This window comes from Impatiens glandulifera, chromosome 6, assembly GCF_907164915.1.
Source record: "Impatiens glandulifera chromosome 6, dImpGla2.1, whole genome shotgun sequence".
Lineage (NCBI taxonomy): Eukaryota > Viridiplantae > Streptophyta > Magnoliopsida > Ericales > Balsaminaceae > Impatiens > Impatiens glandulifera.
This window is the reverse complement of record NC_061867.1, coordinates 52,262,679-52,286,405: the sequence shown is the minus strand read 5'-3', so window position 1 is coordinate 52,286,405 and position 23,727 is coordinate 52,262,679. Positions and strand designations below refer to the sequence as shown.

The following is a 23,727-nucleotide window of genomic DNA, read 5'->3' as shown; positions in this document are numbered from 1 at the left end:
ATATAGGCTTTTAGAATTCATAAATAGGGTAAAGATCATGTGATATCTTTGATATCTCCACCATGATATGATTTTGTGGCGATTTAGTTAATATTTCCATTATAATACAATTTGATTGACATATTCACCATTATGTGATTTCATATCTTTTTGAATCCAACAAATAATTGCACATATCTTCATTCCCTTTTTATACATAACATTGAGGCACGCCAAATTGGGCCTCAAAACCCTAGGCCCAATTCCACACAAATCAAGCTTACAAGAGAGATTGTGAGTCTAAGCATTGATTATCAATAAATTTGAAAATTGTTGGTATTTATTGTCTTTTATGTAATTAGGGCTTATTTAATTATTAATGGACTTGGGTTTGTGTGTAACTTAGGGTTTCTGAGCTAATCTACTCTTTTAAAATGGTTGTTTACAAATGTTGAAATACAGCACTCAAAACTCCTAAAACTTTTCCTCTTTAACATATATATCATTGTTCTTCCCAAATTTTTCTTATTTTCCCTTCTTCATCATTTCTCTTAGAAGATTCGATAATTGGAACCAACAATTCAAACAACACAGTTTTTGATATTCAACGCGCCTTCCTCCTTGGACAAGCATACATGTTCTCACTTGACCTTCTTTCCACCCGACCCTGACTATTCCAAATAAAATCATGCATAATCTAATTATTCTCCTTCATCACTTTTTTTGGTAAAATAAGTTGTTGCGTCCAATAAGTAATGATGCCAAAAGTAACTCTAGTAACTAGTTCGATTTGGAGGAGAATTTGGATTTGGGTGAAGGGTTCTAGAAATAGAAGTTTTGTTCAGGATGGACAGAACTAAAGAAGGTTGTTGGCCGAATACTATCACGGGCGGTTGGCTACTACGGATTATATTGGGAGAGTGAACTCTAGCGCATCCGAGTTTGGATAAATAGAAGGGGATTGAGATGATAAATAATGGACCAAAATAGGGTGATGAAAAATTATCTAAAAATCAAACGTATAAGTTTGAGGAGTGTGTAATTTAGAAAATCGGAATGGGGTATCATCGAACATTATATAACGATTTATAATTATTTTTCGAGAAGATAAATCATAGTATTTGTAACCACGGTGATTTGATGGGTATCCCAAAAATACACACAGAGTAGAGCGGAGTTGGAATTTATTTATGATGGTAGAAGAGAAGAGAGGATTACACAAATATCCAAAATCTCGTAGATGAGAATATGATGCATCTTTTTTATAAGGAATCTGAAAATGAGATTTATAATTTCATAATTTGGGGGAAGAATATTGAGGAGGTATGTTGTCATTTGTAATGCATGATGTCAAAATGATGGAGGTAAAAAAGCATTGGCAAGTAAAGTACGAATAATATTATTAATCTTACGGATTTTTCTTTCGACTTTCCCATTTTAAGGTGATGTATGAGGACACGACAAACGAAACAAAATACCATGTTGATACAAAATTTCTAAAAATAATTGTTGACAAATGCACGACCATTATCACATTGAATGTTTTTTATGTCCCTTTCAAACCGATAGCGAATAAACGTTCTAAAATTTAAGATCTAAGATCGTAGAATAAGCATCAGATTTCTTTGATAAAGGAAATGTCCACAAAAACATAGAATGATCATCCAATAACAATATATAATATTGTAATCAGAAAAACTCAAACCAGGAGATGTCCATAAATTAGTGTGAACAATCTCAAGTGACATAAGAGTAAAAGAATTTGAAGAAAGAAATGGCAGCTTAATATTTTTCCAAGAGTACATGAATGAAAATTTTGGAATCTCTAGATTTATTTCATTCAATAAACTTATTCTTTGTAAGAAAACTTAAAAAAGAATCGTCTGTATGACTAAATGTGTATGCTAAAAGGGAGGAGTTAAAACAACAAATATAAAGGTTGAGGAGAAATGTGGCTTGGTGATGGCATAGAGCTCACTCCGACTCTCACCCCTCATTAGACTCATCTCTGTCTTTAAATCTTTTACAGAAGCCAAAGGATCAAATTCAATATAAACATAGTTGTTAGTTGTAAATTTTCTAACTAACACTAAGTTTTTAATAAGCTTTGGAGCATGAAAGGCATTTTTAGAGAAAAAGGAGGAAGAGAAGACTCTAGATTTGTGCAACCATATACATGAATTTGAATTGATTGACCATTATCAACAGTTATTCTATGTTTATTGCTCAAACTCAAATATAACGTGAGAATACCTTGCGTGGATGTCATATGAGAGGTGAAACATGTGTCCATGTACCAGTTTACATCTGGAGGAGTAATATCGAGAGCAGGGTCGGCCCCAAGTTTTGGGCTACCCAGCCCGGTAGAAAAAAAATGTTGATATTTTTTTGTTGCCCTAGGTCTAGTTTATAAAGTTGATAAAAAATAGTTTGTTGAACCAATAACCAAATAAAAACTCTAAAGTTTTTTTTTTTTTTGAGAACGCTGGGTTCCGCTACTCCTATGGAGTGCGACTAATCCCCGCGGGTTAAGTACATATCCCGCAAACATACTTAACCAATTAACTAGGCGCAGAACTTGCCGCCTGACGGGCTCGAACCCAAGACCTCATGGAGGCTTGAGGGATATCCACCTCTTGTTGTCACTATGCTAGAAGAGGGGATAAACTCTAAAGATTTATCTAGCACTAAGTTACAATATTTTATGTTTACAAATACAATAAATTTGACTAAATATCTTACTATTTGACATAAATGGGTTGTCTTGGGAGGTGAATTGTCCTAGCCCGAGGGCTTGCCGAATTACCCCAAGGTCGGCCCTAATCGAGAGTGTGCATGACAATATCAATATTTATTGGATTATATGTAGTGGATAAATAAGTTTGTTGTTGAGGTCGTGGGTCAATGATTCCATGTTGTTGTTGTTGGGGAGAAGGGGCGAGCCCACAAGTTGGATGGGTAAGGGCACTGTGAAACGACCCACTTTATCCACGGAGGAAGTGCCCATTGTTTTCCCCCACGAATTGAACAATTGTTGAGAATTCGGTCGATGTTGTTGTTGGTCACTGTTGCGACTATCGTTATTTCTACCACACTACTTGAATCGTTCTTAATGTCGCCACGACCTCCGGGTTAGTTGCTAACACTGCCGCACGAAATAGCTAGGGACATTCTTCCTCTCAAGAGTGATGGGAGTAAGTAAGGCTCTTCATGTTAGGAAAATAAATAAATAAAATGACTACCAATCGAGGGTGAAAATGCGTGTGACGCTAAAGTGTTGTGCAAAGGTGTGACGCTAAAGTGTTGTGCAAAGGTGCGGAAGAGAATAAAATAATGAAGAATGATTTTCCTAAAACTCTCTAATACCATGAAAAGTTATACTCTTTATATATATAATATTGCCATTTATTATAGTAAGAAAATATTATTAGATAATCATTAGAAATTATTATTTATGTTCTTTCATGGTTTTATAATCCAAGTTTACTCTTAGGGTTTGGCTAACTGCATAGTTTAGTTAGGTGGATCTATGTTACGTCTGAGACGGCTCTACACACACAGAAAAAAAAAATCTTATGTTAAAAATATAACATAATTCCCAAATTTTTATTTTTTTAATTTAAATTATTATTTATTTTTTAATTCTCAAAAGTAAACATAAACTTACCTCTCATAGTCATGATGTTGTGTTAAATTGAAACCATAAGCGACTTTGTTAGGTTGATTCATCCTTGAGTTTTTGTTATATTGGCGGGTTCGAGTTGACAAGTTAACACTTAACAGGTTCAACGATTCTAATATAAACCTGACATGTTTAATAATTCGCGTCAAAATCTCTAACTTGGCCTGTTTATTTGTGTTTGACCTGAACCTGACCTGTTTGACCCGATATACCTAACTCAACTAGAACCAAACCCATTGTAATTAATTTATATCTCTATTTCAAATTAAAATGACATCAATACAAAATAAAAATGAAGTTAAATCACAAATTCACTTATACAAAATTTTACAAAAAAAAAAAATGAGTGAGTGACTAAGAAAAAATAACACAAAACTCAACAAGAGAAACTTGTAAACGGGTTATCGGGTCTCCTTTGGGTCATGTCAGGTTGACCTGATTTTGACATGTTTATTAATCAAGTTAAACAGATCTACCTGATTTCGACCCGAACAAAAAAATACATGATTCTAACCTTATTTTTCCGTGCCATATCCAAAATGGTCGGCTTACAGAATATAATGAGATTTAATTAAATTATTGTAGTATTTATTTATTATATAAATTTTATAACCTTTATTTATTTAATTGGGTAATTAATTATTAAACAAATAAAAATGCAATTGCTAGAAGAAAGAAGAATTCATTTCCTATTTTATTTAAACAAATTAATTATACCGTGCGATCTGCGTTCTGCGATAAGCTTTCGGCGGCGGCTTAGTTTGGATTTTAAGAGAAAGGAACTAGGGTTCTTGTTTCTCGCTATCTGAGTTCAAAATCAAGGGAGAATTGAAAACTGAGTAAAGACGATTCAGAGAAATATGGATTCGTTTTCTTCATCATCATCTTCCGGATCATCGCATCAACCATCGACGGAGGATATCATGAATCAGCTCAAAACTCAGCTTGCTCAGGCCTATGCTGAGGAGTTCCTTGAGGTATTCAAATTTCCTTTCTTTCTCTCCGCCCCAATAAACTCAATTCATTATTATCATATAACAACAACACGATAGAACGAACCCTAATTGAAGAAACATGTAGATTTTGCAACAGAATAGTGCATCCTGTAGTTGTATAACTTGCATTGGTGGATTCTTATGTTGAGGAATTAGTCTGATCTTGTTGAATTTACTTAGATAGAACACAATCTTTTTGATGGCTGGTTGATTATGCTCCTTAATGTTAACGATGAGTTTCAGTTCATTTGTTTTGATTTTCAGTAGATATTGAATGTTAATTGGCATCAAACTATGCAATCAATGTATGGTTTTTGTATACAAGTCTTCCATTTATTGATGAAGATTATAAGTTTTATCTGAAATCTCCTCCTTTTTATAAAGAAAACACATTAGTTCTCAGCTGTAGATGATATAAGATTAATTCTGATTAGTATTACAGTGGCTTGATCAGTTGATTTTCGTATCTGCGTTTGTTTGTAATGGTTATGTTAGCTATAACTGTATGAATTTTGCGATGCCTCGTGTCTCAATACATATTTTAACAATTGACTGTAATGGTTTTACAAAGTTTGTTTTGGTCATTGATGCTGACATTCTTCCAGAGTATAATGGTAGTATGATAACTAGTAGCAGCACCTAAGGTTTCAGATTCGAGTCTTTCGAAAACACGACTAGGGTAACTCTAGTGGAAAGGTCATTAAAATCAGGTTCAATTCCACTAAGAAATGGGTAATTTCTAGAGTAAAGTTAGTATTAAAGTATGTATTATTTGGAGTTATGAATGAAAGAGTATTGAATATGATTATCTTATTTAAGGGCTTAGGTTCATTCTCTTCTCATCTAGTGGTACATTTTGAGTACTTATAATAGTCATGTGATCAATGTGGAGCTTTTAAAATTCCTATTTTTTGAAATGCTAGACCTTAATTTAATAAATGAAATACAAAGTCACTTACAAAATAAGTAACCAAAACTTAAAGATACCCAACATAATCTACTACCGTAGCTCAAGTGGACCAAAAGTCTTGGGTTCGTTTCACACTAAGAACGCTTCCTCGAGAGAATAAACTATGGTTTCATAATTTGTTCTAAATTTACTGAATTTTGCAGACTGTTAGAGGGAAATGCTTTGATAGGTGCATTACAAAACCGGGAAGTAGCTTGAGTGGTGGCGAAAGCAGCTGTGTATCCAGATGCGTCGAACGATACATTGAAGCCACGGGTATTGTGAGCAGGGCACTTTTTAACTCTGGCCGTTGAAAGTTTGCAAACAAACAAAGCCCAAAAAATAATATATTGATTGATTTGATCTTTCATAATAACACCACTTTTTCAAGGTTAAGAACTTTTGAAGATGGCCTTTGTTGGCTTGGCTGGCTACTTTGATCAATTGTTGAGAAATTTTGCATTTTGTTTAGTATAATTTCTTTGGAGAGATTTATCTGAATATAATTAATTATTAATGTTTGGAATTCATTATTATCCTAGGTTGGCTATAGTTTTGATTTGTTAATGTTTGTAGGTTCATCTTATGTTTGATAAATTTGAGTAACAAAATGTAATGGCATTGAAAAATCAGCTTTTTAAAATATTCTTAAATCTAATTGAATTGTTGGACAGTTTTTTTGATTTGATCAACTTATATTTATAATGTTACAATTGTTGAAATGCAAGTTTTAAGATTGGTAACAAAAATGGAGAAATTATATTTTTTTTACCGGTATTAAAAAATTTGAAAAATCAAAATTGCACGTTTATTAAAATTTGAGACAAAGCATACTTCTCGTTACCTACACATTCTTATAGTGAATTTGAGCAAGTTGTTGACGAATCTAATTCTCGACAATTGAACTGAAATCAAAATAACTCAATGAATAAAATGAGGAGGAAAGAAAGAATTCGGGAAAACGACACTTATGCAACTAAGTATTTGAGAATTTTATTCTTTTTTTTATTTTCAATCGATCTATTCTTCTTAAACTTCTTTGCTATTAAAATTTCGATGTATAAAATGTATATCACTTTTGGAAAAAAAAAATGTATACTTTTATTTAATAATTTTTTTATATTCTAAAATAAGATAAATATTTAAAATTATAAAAAATATATATATATTATTTCTGCTGTCCATGATAGAAATATATATTATTCATTTTCCATAGAATAGTTCATTTGGATATGTTAAATTGTTATTTTCTAATGATCTATGTCACACTTTAAACAAAAACAAAAAACAAATATTATTAATAATACAAATTTAACATTTAAAAAGAAAATCCTTACATTGGGAAGAAATAGAACCATAAATATTATAAAGGAGATTACTCATAAAAAAAAATGCTGGTTACAAAAGAAAATTCATTAATAACTTGAAAATGAAAATGGATAATGGCCATGTCCCAAAGTTTATAAATTTGGCTACATCTCAGAATTATTTGAAAAACCAAAACAAAATTAGAAAATTTCATCCTTCAAATTTATCATTGTAAGAACATTTTCACCATCATTAACCTATCTTCTCAAGGTTTGCATGATGTACTCAGCATAAAGATCCCTGCCAAATACAAATAATTACTCTCAAATCTTAACAAACAAACAATCGAAAACACGAAAGAAACATACGAATAATAAGGCGACACGTTTTCAAAACTTACATGGAGTACTGGATGGCTTCATGAGCAGTAGTCGAAGGCAGGAAATCGTCGACAGCAACTTCTTTGTTCTCATTCTTCTTGTCTGAAAAATACAAGTTTAGTCAATGTTGTTCTTCATTCTCATTCGAAAGAGATAAAAGTTTAAAAAGAATATAGGAAAAAAATTATTACAGTCTTCAAAGAAACGACGAATTTCAGCCAGACGATGGGGAGCAAGCTGCGAGATGTCAGTGTAATGGCGATATTCAGGATCATCAGCACAAACAGCAATGATCTTATCATCTTTTTCTCCTTGATCAATCATGGGCATCAATCCGATGGCCCTGGCTCGAAGAAAACAACCAGGTTGAACTGGTTCCTGCACCAAGAATCCAATCATAAGGCTATGTTTCTTTACTTCGAATTAGAATTGGAATTGAATTTGGAGAAATTATTAGTATTGTTGAGAAAATTATCGATTCAAAGTGACTCATCTATAAAACTTTAATTTTTGTTCTTCTTTACTAATATGTAAATTAATAAAATTTGATTATTAGCATAAAGTTAATAAAGTACATTTAAAATAGTGAATTTATGATAAATTATACAGAATTAGAATTGTACAATGCCATGGAGATAGACTAGTTCAAGAAAAAACATGATTCTAGAAAATGAACTTTGATTTCAAAAATAAGTAAAAAATTCAAATGGGAATATGAAAATGAAACTTAAAAAAACATATACCCAATAAACAAAGGATTTAGAATTGAATCTCTAATTCCAATTCCACCAAAAACCAAAAATAGACCAAACAAAAGACATGAACATTACCTGCATGAGGACCAAACAGTCCAAAGGATCATTATCTTCGCACAATGTTCGCGGAATAAAGCCATAGTTGTGAGGATAAACCACCGACGAATACAGCACACGATCAACCTGCCCAGCCATTTACATGAATCATTAATAAAAAGAACTGACGCGTTCAAAAAAGGTTTGAGTTCCAATGTTCTTTAAGAGGATGTGTCTAGTATTGAACCAGATTAAAAGGAAAATAGATGAACACATAATCATGTTACCTTAATCAACCCTGTCTTCTTATCAAGCTCATACTTGACTTTGCTTCCTTTTGGAATCTCAATCACCTACAAAACAAAATTAAGATCTAATTTAACCTTAAATTTTAGTCTTAACTACATAATTTGATTTAGCCATGTTTAAATAAAACTAATATTTCATCATCAATCACTTCTTTCATCTAATCATTCAAATCATCAACTAAAATCAATATCGATGAGCATACATTCAAATAAACCCAGATCAAACAAGCTTTGGGGTAGGGTTTCCTCGATGAGCATATTTGAAAACTAGTATTTTATCACGATCTATGACCCGATCTCAAGTGTGTCTTAAGGGTCTTGCCTATCAGACAGACCAAATGTCTCCTATTCGATTCCCACTAAGAATGATCAGTCATAATCTAAGTCATAATCTAAGATTATTTGTTGACTCGTGATCTAAAATCAAATCAAGATTAATTAATCAAATCAAACTCTTGTTTGTTGAATTTAGAATACATACACAATTAACAACTTGTGGAGCTCCAGGTCCTGAAAACAAGATTAATTAATCAATCAGTTCATCTTCTTCCATATATCATAATAAGAATAACAGAATCTTGATTTATAAATAACAAAATTACCAATCTCAAGATCATGCCATGGATGAGCAGCAACTGATCTCCTGGACAAAGTAGAAAGAATCCTTTGATTCAAACGGGGAGTTACCCTTGTGAGATTTTTGTTAACTACTTCACCACTTGGCACTCCTCCCTCGTTACTCATATTTCTGAAAATCAACAATTCAATCACAAAGATAAGATCACAAATCATAACCAAAATCTCTAAATCTTAAATGGGTATCACAAGAAATATCAATAACTATGAACTAGAGATGAAAAAACAGTACCTTTAAGTTAGATCGGTCGAAACCCAGAAGAGAAAAAAGCTTGAAATTTGGTGAAAATGGCGGCCTGAGAAATTGAGGAGACGACGAAAGAGAAAAAGGGATCTGGTTTCTGAGTTGTCTACTTCTGGGTGTATTTTATAGCAACATGTGATGCTTCTGATAGTGAAATATATATTTTTGAATGAATTACAGCCGTTGGATCATTCAATTTTGAACAGTTTTTTACTTTGACCAACCTAATATTATTATTATTTATTACCTAACATGGTTTATTGAAATGTAGGTCTTTCATTATATTTAAAAAAAAGTCTTGACTCTTATAATATTAAATTTACAAATATATATTTTAATAAAATCGAATATATATATAATAATTTGAAATTAAAAAAATTAAACATATCAAACACAACAATTCAAATAAGTTAAATAATATCAGAAGTTAAATCAAACTAGTCCTATAAGGATGGATCATTAAGAATAGCTAACCCACTCAAAATATATTATTAATATTTTCGGTAAAAAAAAATATTGTACAGTAATATTAAAAATGTTTTGTTTTTATATATATATATATATAATAAAAATAAAAAAACAAGATATGGTATTATACCGAAATGATTTGTACAATGTTTGTATAAATTTGTCAGAATTTTGATATATCAATGAATATCAAAATAATATTTATAAATTACAAAAAAATATATATATATATATATATATATAATTTTTATATTTAAATAAATAATGTCTAATAAATTATAAATAACTTAAGTCTAATTTTATTTTATTTTTAATTCACATATTATAAAAACAAAAAATTTATCTAAATTTGAGGTTCAACTTTTAAACTATTTATTTTCTCTCATTATTCAAACAAATTTTAGACTCAACTCTTAATAAAAAAAAATATATCTCTAATCTAAGAAGATTCATTTTATTTCTTAAAAAAAACTAACTCTTAGTAAATATATTATTTCTTCTAACATTTGTACCGTTTTATTTTTTACAATTTTTTCTAAATAAAATAAATATATTTTTCGGTATAAATAATATAATACCGATATTATACTGAAATCTCAATATATTATAAATATTTGATATATCGTTATGTTTCTTGTATTATACGAAGATTCAATAAAATATTGATATTGTACCGAAATCTCGATATATCATAAATATTCGATATAATCGGTATGTTATTTGTATCCTACTGAAATTTCGATATACTAAATTATCGGTAAAGTATAAGTATGAATTTTGTATATACCGAAAATTTTGATAAGATATACCATATCTATATACCCCTAATTTTGACCGATAGTCCACTCCCATGTGAATAAGTAGTTATTTTTAACAAACTTTTAAAATAATTATAGTTAAAAAATAAAATTAAAGCAAATTTCATTTGAAATTTTAGAGAATTTTTAACTTTATTGGATTTTTATAAAATTATGTCTATATTCTTATATAATCAAATCACTCATTCAACAATTAAAATATATCTACTTTATTTTATTAAATTTAAATTTTAAATACAAAACAACATTTTAATAAATAAATAAAAAAAAATGTAAATAACATACTATTTTATTAAACATAGTTTGAAAAAAATTCAAGATTAAACACTCTTATTAAAAACATTAGTTTATCTCTCTTATTTTTATTCTTTTTAAACATAATAACAAACCAAATAATTAATAAGGCTTTTTAACTCTTTAAATAATTCAAAATTTTAATATCACTAATCTTTATCCTATCATTTAATACATTATTTAAAATATTAAAATACCTTTTATTTTTTTATTTATTTTTTTATTTATTTTTATTTTATTATTATATTAATATTTTTTAAATTTTTTACTAAAAATATACCCACCATAATCAGTTATTTAAATAATCAGTTATTTAAATAATCCAATATCGAATAAGCCTAATAATCATAGTCAACTAGACAAATAAAAAATTTAAGATACAATAATGAACTGACAAATCATAATGAGTATTTTATTTGCAGACTGCAATGGGAACGGACGTGTATTGCATGTTCCAATCACATAACTCACATCTAAAGACATGTTCGAATAAGATTTTTTTAAGAAAACTGACATATTAGCATGTAATCCATTCATTTACACGAATAATGATATGAAAAAATTATGGAAAAAAGTTACGATAACATTTTTAATTCGAAACATATATATATTATTTTTAATTTTATTTTAAATTGTTTTAAGTTTATAGGCGGGTCAACCCACAATTCGACTCAAATATTCATTTACTCTCACATATATATATCCAAATTAACCACAGCTCTCGACCCGACAATCCGAACACTTTAAAAATTAAGGATCATTATATATATATATATATCAGTTAGTTAAAAAGTTGAACTTATATTGTTAAAATGCACCGCATTCATCTAATTTGATATTAATTTAAAATATAAAGTGTTATTAGCCTAGTTAGTTAAAGGATTGAACTTGTTTTGTTAGGTTGCGAGTTCGACATTTTTAATTTTATTTTAAACCGTTTTAAGTTAATGGTCGGGTCAACCCATAATCCGACCCAAATATATATTTACTCTCACATATATATCCAAATTAACCACAGCTCTCGACCCGGCAATTCGGACATATATATATATATATATTTGTATTATTTGAAAAATAATGATTGACGATAATTTTTAGAAGATTGAAATATTTTGGATAAAAAGACTTAAATGATATTTATATATAATAAAATAAAAATAAAAATATAATATATTTTATTATTTTTGTTAATGAATTAAGTGATATGACGAAAAAAGGAGAGTGAAAATTCAAACCCAACAAGGACTAAAGCCTTGTTTGAGGAAGTGGTTTTTTGGATTTTGTCTGGGTTTTATCCAAAAAAAACCTTGTTTGATAAAAAGTAAGAAAAAATTGGTTTTTAAAATTTAAAGACTAATTTGCCCTTTGACTTTAGAAGATATGGTGTAGGTGAGAGAATGGTGGTTTAGAGAGAAAAGATAAAATTATATGGTAGTTTTGATATTTGAATGATAAAATTATTTGATTTGATGATTGATAAGATGTTTGGGTTTTGGGATAAAAACTGGGTTTTATCCCAAAAACCCCCCTCATCTAACTAGGCCTAAGAAGGCTAGTTTGATTTATGAATTGATTTTCAAATAAATTGCTATAATAATTTTAATAAATAAATTAAATCATTAAGATAATTCAAGTGACAAAAATAATTTCCATTGCTAACTTTCAATATTAAAAATAAGTTAAATCAAACAAGCATATGAATTTTGTACTCTTTTCTTCTTTATAAGATACAAATAAAATAAATTTTAAATCAAATAAAAATGAGTGTGAACCCAATATATAATATATGCATACCACGTTTGATTAAATAAAGACAAATAAAGAATTTTGTCATTCAATTGTGTTTTTCTTAGAGCTTGTTTGATGATGGATTAATGTTTTTAAATATTTGTTTCTAAAATTATAGTTTATTTGAATTTTTAATGTGTTAAATTATTATAATATCTTTTTTATTTAAAATTTAAATTTTATAAAAGAATATGAATATTTTAATATTTTTGTAAAAAAAATCAAATATAATATATAAGTTTTTTCATAAAAAGAAAAAACCTTAAGAAACATAAATCAAACAGCTTCAAAAAATTGTTAAACTGTTGTAATAAAAAAAATCCAGATGTTAATTTGGGGGCATTAATATTTTTTAATAAATTTATTTGTAAATATTTTTTTATATTAATTTAGATGAAATAATGTTATAAAATATATTTTATTATATATATATATATATATATATTAACAAATTTAATAAAAAAAATTCATTAAACTCAATTCCACTCAAACTTTAAATATTTTCAAAATAAACTTATTGAGACAAAAAAAATTTAGATAAACTTAAATTTCAAACAGGTGAAATATGTAAAATGATTCCTCCTCATGGCGATTTATTTTATGTAAAATTATTTTTTATGTATTTGTAGAACTTTTCAGAATAAGTATTCTAATATGTCAATTAATGAATTCCGAGTTTAGTATCTAACTGTAAACTAGGTATGGTTCAGATTTAAGTTTTAAAAATATAATATTTATTTAAAAATTAATTATTGGTAATAATTTTGAAGAGATTTTAATTTTATTTTACAAAAAAACTTAATATGTATTAATATTTAATGATAAATAAAAAATTATAATTTAATATAAAAAATATTTTAATATTTTGATTAATAAATTAAATAATTATTAAAAAAATAGTCTAAGTTTGTCAAAACCATTCATTCTGAATATTGATTCATTTTTTTTTTTTTTAAAGAATCTCAAATCAAATGATTTCTTAATGGGCTCAAATAAATATATAGTTTTGGGTGTGTAAAAAATTATGATATAGTTTGAGACTTAGCCATGAGCCTCATAGTTTACGAGTTGGATGATAAATTAATAAGTTGAGCCATATTAACGTGAACTAACCTATTTAGTAATTTAAATTAAAATCTTTAACATAAAACCTTAACTCGACACAATTGATTTAAATAACCAAAAACCAAGCATCCCTAAATTTTGATTAATATTTCTTTTCAAAGAATCTCAAATCAAATGACTTCTTAATGGGCTCAAATAAATATATATTTTTGAGTGTGTAAAAATTATGATAGAGTTTGATGAGTGGTTTACATGTTCAGATTGGGAGGTTAACGAGCGATATTAATATAAATTGACATATTTAGTAATTCATGTCAAAATCTCTAACATAAACCTAACATGTTTATTTGTAATTGAACAGATTGATTTGACTCAATTCGAACTCAATCCGATTTAAGTCGATGTAATTAATATCACATCAACTCTAAAAAAATGAATGAGTAGGAAATAGAAAACACAAAATTTTACCAAAGAAAATAGTAAACAAATTGGCGATCTATTTTGGGTCATTTAAGGTCGACCCAATTTTAACCGGCTTAATAATCAGGTTAAATATCAACTTAATTTCGACCCAAACTTAAATAATACATTACCATAACATGATTTTTTTCATTGTTTAGTTCGGTTTGTGTTCGTGTGGGGATAGAAATTACCGGACCTAGTTTTATCCAAAGTACATACACAGTTTAAGCTTTGTTTGGTTTTGAGTTATTCTCTCCTCTCTTCGGCTCTCTAAAATCATCCCTAGTTAAGCTCTAAACCAACTTATCAACCAAACAAGAATTACCTAATAAAATATAGAAGAGCATTGAGAGGTTTGGCCCCCACTTTTCCACTTAAAAAAAAACAGCTGGAACAGCTTTTTCATCCATTTTTAGGCCTTGTTTTCAATTTAAATTAGAATATTCTTTATCATTATACTGATTACATTTTTAATTTTAGTCAATCATACAATATCCCAAGTAGTTGATAGAATATGGGATCAAAAACTCATCTATAATATCACTCTGTTTTTTTTATATATAAAAAAAAATCAATGTTCAACAACAAAATAAAAAATAAAAAGCGAGAAAAGAAACCATTACAAATCAAATTGTAATATTAGTTAACACAAATGAATTAAAAAGCACTTACAACATTATAAACATTCAAAATGCTCAAAACATTTAACCATAAAAAGATATTATAACAAAAATATGTAAGACACTAATAAAGAATATCATGATTTTTTAAATATCAAAAATATATAAAATACTAATTAAGAACATCATGATTTTTGAAAGAACTTATGTTGACATTGATCTATACATTGTTACCTTGTTGAATTTTGAATCATTCAATTTGTTATTCTCATAATTGAAGTGGTTGTGAATATTTCATTTTATTTTTTTACTATTTTATTTTTGATGTTCTTTTGCTTCCATTCTCTCATGTTCTTCTTGGTCCAAAATTATTGTATGTTTTATGGATACAATTTCTTTTAGCATGTCATGATTTCCTATAAAACATTACAATTTACACTAAAAATGCATTTTTGTAGCACCCACTCCTTATAATCGACAAAAGGATAATTACATTAAACTTGCATATCTTTTTATTTTATCGTTTTTATTTTATCATCGTTATCTGAAATAGATGTTTAAACCTAAGACATTCACAAATTTTGCATTGATAATATCAAACATGTCATCAATTGTCGTATTATGAGGTTAAAACATCATAAGATGGTTGAGTGCCGGGTTATGTGTGCTTAACTCGGGGTTTAGCCGTAACTCCGAATGAGTTGCGTTAACATAAAAAAAAGGACTATATTACACACCAAAACTCAGTTAAATTTTCGTTCACCACCAAACCACACTGAAATGGGTGTTTTCTACAGAGCCTAAGAAACCTTCTTTGAAAACCATCCCTACTATGTCATACTTAGCCTGAATTGCCCTTACCCCAAACTTATCATTTTCCTCATAGAATCTCCATGCCAAGAGCCAAATTCTAATCATCCTCTTTTTCTTTTATTTTGAGCTTTTTCAATTAACATAACAATACTTAATGAATGTCATCCATAACTATAGACAAAGGTTAAGACTGCACATAAAAAGCAATGTAACACAATTTCATCTTCATTCAAACTACCAAACATTTTGAAACGAATTAAAAATAAAACATTGGAATGCTTACTTCAACATAATAGTAATTGGACACATCTTCAAGCCAAAACCACTCATAACAACCATCCGAAAAAAGTACCCTAGAACCACCTTGATTCCGAAAAGACAGACACAATTGGATTTCAAACGACACTTCTTCCGATCCATTCATATTCACTCCCGTTCTATTTGAATAGTAACATGACTAATATTGTATTCTCGCCTAATATACTCTATAACCTTATCTAGTACCAAATCTGCATTTTCTTCAGGTTTGATTTTCACGTGACAAGCTAACAAAATCTTACCAACCGTAATCGCCCAAATATGCAACTCATGAATCGCCACCACTTCATCCATCTCGCATATTCCCTTTTCTAGCTTACCCGCATCAATCTCTCTTGGAGTGCTCTCCATCAAAACCTCGAGGATATTCCTTAACAAATTGATCGTCGTTCCCAACACAATCACTGAAAACACAAGTGTGCAAATTAGATCAATAACCTTCCATTGCGGTTTCCACCATATAAGTCCCCCGCCAATCATCACGCCAATACTTTGTATCGAATCTCCGAGCACATGAAGATATGCCCCTTGCACGTTTATATTTCTCGTTTTTTTCTTCTTTCCATCTTTAATTAGTGGTTGCTCCTCATCTCCATGATCATGCTCGTGATGATCATGATCATGGTCCCCGTGGCTATGACCATGCCCATTATGATCATGATCATGGTCCCCATGGCTATGACCATGCCCGTGATCGTGGCCTAATAAGACAGCCATTATAATATTGACAATTAGACCGAAAGTAGCGACGAGAAACATAAGAAATCCTTGGACTTCACCCGTTTCGTGAAGGAGTCTCGTAATGGCTTCATAAACAAGGATACCCGCAAGAAGCCAAATCATCTGAATGGAAACTAAGGCCCCGAGTATCTCAATCCTAAAGAAACCATAGGATTGTCGAGGGTTTGCTTCCCACCCCGATGCCCATATCGAGAACAAGGAAATCGCGAAGGCCGCCACATCAGACAACAAGTGGGCCGCGTCAGTCAAAATGGCGAGACTATTAGCTTTGATGCCTCCGACAACTTCAACTGCCATAAAGATGACACAGAGTCCAACCGCGATACCTAGTTTCCTCATAGAGGCTGTACGTTCTTGTTCTTCATTCGAACTGTTCTTGGAATCTGAGAACCCACATTTTACTTCCCCGCAAAATTTCTTAACGATAACACCACTTGTCGTATGTTCATCTTCATTGATATGCACTTCCATCTGAGAAGAAAATATGGCCCAACTTCAGAAAATCATATTTAAACACAAAAAAAGAACAGAGAAGGATATAGTTTATCAATCTTACAGGAGAAATTAGGCAACTCCTAAGTAGTTAGATAAGATTTCATATGATAAATCCAATAAATTTAGGGTATTTGAGTTACCTATCTTCCAAGCATGTACCCATTAGGAAACAGTTATAATTTATGTTTCTGTATCCAAATCTAGATGAGAAACAGACAATATATTTTGACTAAGTTTAGTTTTCAAACATTCTCATCATCCAGATACATAATGATAAGAACAATCCAATCATAAGTAAAAAAAGGATAAGGTTTTAGTCAAATCAATTGGCTCAATCAAACCTCAATACAGTCAAAGATAGAAACTGAAAACAGATTTTAAACGCAAATATTCAAAATCAAGTTCAACCCAATTTAAGATTCAAATCATAATAGAAAACCCATTAGTCAGATGAATGAAACCCTAACTAACAGAAAGAAACATGATCCATTTTCGTTACTACTGTCCTGATAAACGAAAAAGAAAGACATATGGTATGACTATGACCTGATCCATAGAATTGAATGAATCCAACTTCATAAATGAAAACCCATTAACTTATTGATAACCATGAACAAGAACAAACATCACAAGATCCACACAACCATATAAAATAACTCAGGGGAAAAGGTTGAAATGTCGTTGGCTATAAAATGACAAGAATCAATCCACAATCAAACAAAAAACAGAAATCTTCGATTAATAAAAGACCTAATCTGCAGATTTAATGAAGGGTATTGAATATCAATGATAACCCATTTGTTTGAATAGAAAAGGAAGAAGAAAAATGGCATTAGGGCTTACCTTCAAGCTTCGGATGGTTGAAATTCAGATGGGAATTAACCAAATTATTAATGATATCGCTCTAGAAATCTCACTGACATTGACAGACACGATCTTTGGAGCTCATAGCAGAGCCTATGACCGCAAAGAGACGAAGTGGATAGTATGGGTAAACCGCGCTAGCAGACTGTGACTCTTCTTGGGTGTGAAAAATTAAACCTTTAATTTTCTGGATCCATCTAAACTTGTTTGGTTTTATCACATTTTATTTCTTTTTATATACCCAAGTTAAAATATTAAAATACTTTTATATAATTTTAAATATAAAAATAATAATTTAATAAATTAAAAAAATGATACTTACATTAAAAAAAAAAAAATTGTATTATAACTAGTCACAAAGAAGTTAATCGGCAACTCACTTAGTTTTGCATTGTCGATGGGTGACTGGTATTTGAGCTCGAATCTTTGGGTAGTTTCTGAAAAAATTGGATTGATGACCTACATATTTGAGTTATTATCCCAATTGTTTTTTAGTGGATTATCTGGTTGGAGAGAAATCGACGAGCTTTCAATAATCATAGTTGTCTGACGCGTATCATTCATAATAACTATTATTATATATTATGACATTTTCTAAAATTCGTTCAAGAAACCAGTAAAGTTTGTCTGAAACTTAATCGTTTTTTTTTATGATTTACGAGCTCGATAATTTATTGAATATCGTTTTTTCTTATTTTTTATTTTCATGTCATGTCATATTTTATCGTTGTGTGCTTAAACGATTTTTTTCATTCTTAATATAAACTTTTAAAAAATTAAAATTAAACAATTAAAAAAAAAACATTAACAAGCATTTTATTCTATTGTTAATTTATACATACAATTTTTAACTCAACAAGAGTGTTGTTTGTTGATTCATGTTTTGTTTGTTGATACATGATTTGTTTGTGACTCTATTTTTAATCGTTATTATTTTATAAGGTAGTCAATTCATGAATATAAGATTTACAACTTATGAAAATTACCCTTTTTTTTGGTAACATTGTACTATCATATTCTAACTTTTAAATTGTCTTAATCAACCACTAAAGTTTAAAAGGTTACAAAATTTTGAATAAAAAATCATGTTGAATTAGGGATAATGATGGTGAAGGGAAGCTAATTTCCTCAAATTAACAAAAACAAATATCAAAGTAAATGGTTCAAAAGTAGTAATTAAGTTAAGTTAATTGCTTTATATTGTATTTGAACCCAATAATTTGCTCTTATTTTATATTCGTGAGTTGATCATCTTTCATTGACTCCATTGACAGTTTGACAGTTAGCTGTCCTAGATTTATTATTTTTTTTTTTTATCTAACTTAATAAATAATTGAATTCTTATATAATAAATAAATAAAAATGTCTTTGACCTATTAAGTTTATTAATTATTTTGTTATGTGTTGAGCTTAACTTTTTTTTTTCTTTCCCATTCACTAGTTTTTTATATTTTTATTAATAAAATAAAAAGAAGTTGGATTTTGCATTTATTTCGGGTGGCGTGACTAATTTTCGCGGATTAAAAATATAGCTTGTACACATATTCAACAAAACGATCGGAACTTGCCATTTTACGAACTCGAAATCAGAACCTCGAAGAGTCTGGGTATCCAAGGCTGCTATGTTAGAACTAGGGATGGCAACGGAAACCATACTCCAGGGACGGAGCCAGGATTTGAAATCTACTCGAGCTAACTTTTTTTATACAAAATATATCCGGACTAGCTTGATAATAATATCAAGTTTTAATGTGAATGTTATACTTTAGCGACATGAAACTTGTCAATAACAACGGGAAAACCCGTCGTTATTGTCAAATACATACAAAGTATTTTAGGCTACCCGGGCTACGACCCAGGTAACTTTGTACATGGATCCGCCCCTTCCCTACTCGCCGGGTAGTGAATTACCCATCCCCGAACCCGATTTTTATTCTATTACCCATCCCCGATCCCGAAACCGACAGGTATATCTATTTGTATCCCCATCCCCGATTCACCGGGTACCTCATTACCCGATTAAAATATGAATTTTTATTTATTATTTTCTAAATATACTAAATATTAAATATTAAAAATACATATGAAAATATTAATTACTAGTTATATTATAGAAATTGAACAATATACATATATGAACTTCAACAAAAATTAAAGAGAAGTTCAACAAAAATTAGAGAAAATGTTGAAACAAAATAGATAAGAGATGTTAATCTTGAAAATAAGAAATGAATAGAGAGGGAAAATTTTTGTTATTAAAGAAAGAAATATTAAGAGTCATGAGGAATATAAATTAAATTAATTATGACGTAGAGAGTGGGTGGTTGAGTGTTGAGTGTTGATATAACTAATTAATTAATATATTTAATGTAAATTTATAAGGATTGTATTGATTTGAAATTTGAAAAGTTAATTTAATTTTTAACATATACATATATATATATAATATTTATATTTTTGGGTATCTGTTTGGATTTTATATATTCTCCATCCCCGAACTCGATCGGGTAATCATTTTCAGTCCCCATTTCCGATCCCGACCCGATTTAAAATACCCGAACTCGAACCCGACCATCGGATACCCACGGGTGTCGGATATACAGATACCCATTGTCATCCTTAGTTAGAACCGTGGATAGCTGTTTTATTTTATTTTTGTCACTATTTTAAAAATCAGTGTTTATATTGTTATTCCTTAAATGAATTTATTTTTATACAACCAAATCTATTCAAATTTACAGTCGTCACCGGCCCAACCATTTCGTGCCCCAAGATAGGCCCAAGCAAACACATTACAAATGCAACTTGCGGGCCAAAAATTCAAAATTCAAATTGATTGCCTAAAATAATTAATATATATATATATATATATATGAATCTGTTTATTTTAATACTATTTACTAATTTTTGAATTTGGAATCTAATAATTGGAATAGTATTATATATATATATATATATATATATATATATATATATATATAATCTTGGTAAAGTTGGATTAATATTTCGGAATTGTTATGTTTAGGGTTATTTGAATAATTTGAAGAGAAAAAATAAGTATTTTATTATTTAAGTTAATGAATCTAGTAATATGATAGACAATAAGAAATAAGAAGATAAATGATATATGTATTTTGAGATTTTTTTTTATCTGTTACACCATTATCAATCCAATTATCAAACTACTCTTTTCATTAATTAAAATATTTAAATACTTTTTACTTTATTTTAAAAAAATTAATACAAAATACATTATAATAATTTCATAAATTAAAAGTCCAAATAATTTGTTTTTTCAACAACAATAATATTTTTTTAAGATAAAAACTCACCAAATCATTAGAAAAAAAAAAACAATATAGCATAATTAAGTTATAAAACTCAAAATATTAATTTTATAAGATAGACCAATTTCATTTAAACTAAGAAGAATATTAAAAATAGTATTTAAACTATTTTGAGAAAGCGAAATGATTTATACAGCATCATTATACAACACCTACCTGATTTGGCAAAAATAGAAAATATATCTTGAAAAAATATAAAAGAGATAAAAAAATTTTTGGTCAAATTAGATAGGTGCTATATAAAGATATTGTATAAAGGTGTTGTATAAATAATTTCTCTTTGAGAAAATCATCTTCCACATAAAATTTAATTACTTTTAAATATGACTTACATTTAGGGATGACAACGGCTATCCTACCCGTCGGGCAGTGAGATACCTATCCTTGAACCCGATTTTTCTTATACTACCCGATCTCGAACCCAACGGGTATCTCTATTTGTGTCCCCATCCCTAATTTTTGGGTACCCAATCCTTTATGGTTACACCATTACCCGATTAAATAATTATAAGATTTTAGATATTGAAAAAATAAAAAATATAACTTTAATACTAATAATATAAAAAAAAATATGTTAGTCAAAAAAATATAACAATATTTTAATTATTATAATTGAAGAATAAACTATAAAGAATAATGTTGAAGAAATTAGAGAGAACAATATTACAAAACTAAGAGAAAAATTATGTTGATGATTAAGAATAATGATAGGAAAATAATAATTTTGTAAAAGAAATGATGTTGAAGATTGAGAATGAGGAGAGATAAAAGAATAACATTGAAGAAATTTTAGAGAAAATAATATTAAAAAACTAGAGAGAATGATGTTGATAATGAAAAATAAAGTGATGTAAATATCATTTTGTAAAGAAAATGATGTTGAAGATTAAGAATAAGAGAGATAAATAACCTTTTGTAAAAGAATGATGTTAAAGTTTAAGAAAAGTTAAATAATATCATGTAGAGAAAATGATATTAAAGTTTAAGAATAAGGAGAGAGAAAATCATTTTGTAAAGATAACGATATTCAAGAGTAAAATGAAGAGGGAAATAAATATAAATATGATGAATAATAAATATTTTGGTTTACATGAAATATAGGTGAGTATAATAAATGATATATATTTATTTTAATAATTATAATGATTAAAATTTTGAAAACTCATCTTTTTTTTTAAAAAAAAATTATATATTTTTTTAATATTAATATTGTCAGAGTATCGAGTTTCGGGTTTGACATACTCTTTATTCCCAATCCCGAACCCGATCGAATAACATTCTACCATTCTCATTTCTGATCATAACCACCGGGTATTAGTTATACGGGTACCCATTATCATTCATATTTACATTATTTTTTTTTTACTTGTTCAACAATACGTTTTTTACAATTATATCCTTACTTTCTACGATTATAACCTTATTTTAACGTAGAGTTTAAGTCAATAGAGATTGAACATTTCTATTTTGAGTTATCCAGTGGATTTAGATTTTAGATACAGCTAGACTTCTAAATATAGCTAGACTTCTAAACAAATTATATTATATAAGTTAACATATAAACATGTTTTTTAAAGAGAAACAAATCTTCATAATGAATAAATTTAAATTTCGTTTTTAAAAAATGGGTGGATTTAGCAATCACTAGATATTCCAAGCTATCATTCTTAGATAATGATCATTAAGAGCTTAGGAAAGAAAAGAGTAAAAAATATTGGGGCGAGTGTCAATGGATATTGGTTTATTTAAACAATTATTTGAATTATTTACACAATTTTGTTTAATACAAATTATGAAGAGAGGAGTGATAGAGAGAGAATTTGGTGAGGGAATAACTTGACATCATCTTCATTGATTGGAAAATATAAAAGGGGGAGGAAAAAGAGAAAAAAGAGAAATTATTTGATTTTTTCGAATTATGCCAAGTCATTCTCTCACCAAATTGAGTTATTAATATTTAATAAAATTTATTTTTATTTAGAAATAGACAAAAAAATTTTGATTAATAAATTGATATATTTTATTTCAGAAATATATAAAAGATTGTGAGTTATTTAAATATTTATTTATTTTTTCATGTCATGCTTATTCGTTGTATTTAAAATAAAAATAATATATATATTTTTAAAAGTTTAATTTTAAACACTTTTCATTTTAACACTTTTCATATCAAATGTGTAGATTGACAATTTTTAATTTTTTTAACACTCTTCAATTTCCTCTTTACAATTTAGCAAATCATGTATTATTAAAAACTTAATATTCATATTTTTTATTATTAAATAGAAACAAATAATTGTAAGAAAAAAGAGAAAAGAAAGAAGAAATATATTAACATTTTTTCATGGAGTGTATTAATATA

The 23,727-nt window shown here is 28.5% G+C and overlaps 3 protein-coding genes across 3 annotated transcripts; 1 reads left to right on the top strand and 2 right to left on the bottom strand.

Annotated features, from left to right (window-relative positions):
• The first annotated feature begins 4,411 nt into the window (after nt 1-4,411).
• LOC124942524 (mitochondrial import inner membrane translocase subunit Tim13-like) lies at nt 4,412-6,133 on the top strand. The gene is made up of 2 exons (XM_047483046.1): nt 4,412-4,638; nt 5,770-6,133. Exons 1-2 carry the CDS (start codon nt 4,522-4,524, stop codon nt 5,917-5,919), a joined length of 267 nt encoding a protein of 88 aa, XP_047339002.1. The 5' UTR covers nt 4,412-4,521; the 3' UTR covers nt 5,920-6,133.
• A 741-nt stretch (nt 6,134-6,874) lies between these two features.
• On the bottom strand, nt 6,875-9,383 carry LOC124941759 (soluble inorganic pyrophosphatase 1-like). Its single transcript, XM_047482112.1, has 8 exons — nt 9,264-9,383; nt 8,995-9,142; nt 8,874-8,902; nt 8,372-8,437; nt 8,124-8,231; nt 7,485-7,671; nt 7,314-7,395; nt 6,875-7,213 (listed from the first exon to the last, which is right to left on the bottom strand). The coding sequence occupies exons 2-8, from the start codon at nt 9,134-9,136 to the stop codon at nt 7,171-7,173; spliced, it is 657 nt and encodes a 218-aa protein (XP_047338068.1). The 5' UTR covers nt 9,137-9,142; nt 9,264-9,383; the 3' UTR covers nt 6,875-7,170.
• A 6,426-nt stretch (nt 9,384-15,809) lies between these two features.
• LOC124942243 (metal tolerance protein 1-like) lies at nt 15,810-18,157 on the bottom strand. Its single transcript, XM_047482704.1, has 2 exons — nt 17,998-18,157; nt 15,810-17,130 (listed from the first exon to the last, which is right to left on the bottom strand). The coding sequence occupies exon 2, from the start codon at nt 17,128-17,130 to the stop codon at nt 16,027-16,029; it is 1,104 nt and encodes a 367-aa protein (XP_047338660.1). The 5' UTR covers nt 17,998-18,157; the 3' UTR covers nt 15,810-16,026.
• Nucleotides 18,158-23,727: the final 5,570 nt, after the last annotated feature.

Bases quoted from the DNA above. Each gene is read 5' to 3' on its own strand.
- LOC124942524 (XM_047483046.1), top strand. From the start codon at position 4,522: ATGGATTCGTTTTCTTCATCATCATCTTCCGGATCATCGCATCAACCA. The intron at 4,639-5,769 runs GTATTCAAATTT...TGAATTTTGCAG, and splicing joins ATGCTGAGGAGTTCCTTGAG to ACTGTTAGAGGGAAATGCTT.
- LOC124941759 (XM_047482112.1), bottom strand. From the start codon at position 9,136: ATGAGTAACGAGGGAGGAGTGCCAAGTGGTGAAGTAGTTAACAAAAAT. The intron at 7,672-8,123 runs GTAATGTTCATG...TTCTTGGTGCAG, and splicing joins ACTGTTTGGTCCTCATGCAG to GAACCAGTTCAACCTGGTTG. The intron at 7,396-7,484 runs GTAATAATTTTT...TGTATTTTTCAG, and splicing joins TCGTCGTTTCTTTGAAGACT to ACAAGAAGAATGAGAACAAA.
- LOC124942243 (XM_047482704.1), bottom strand. From the start codon at position 17,130: ATGGAAGTGCATATCAATGAAGATGAACATACGACAAGTGGTGTTATC.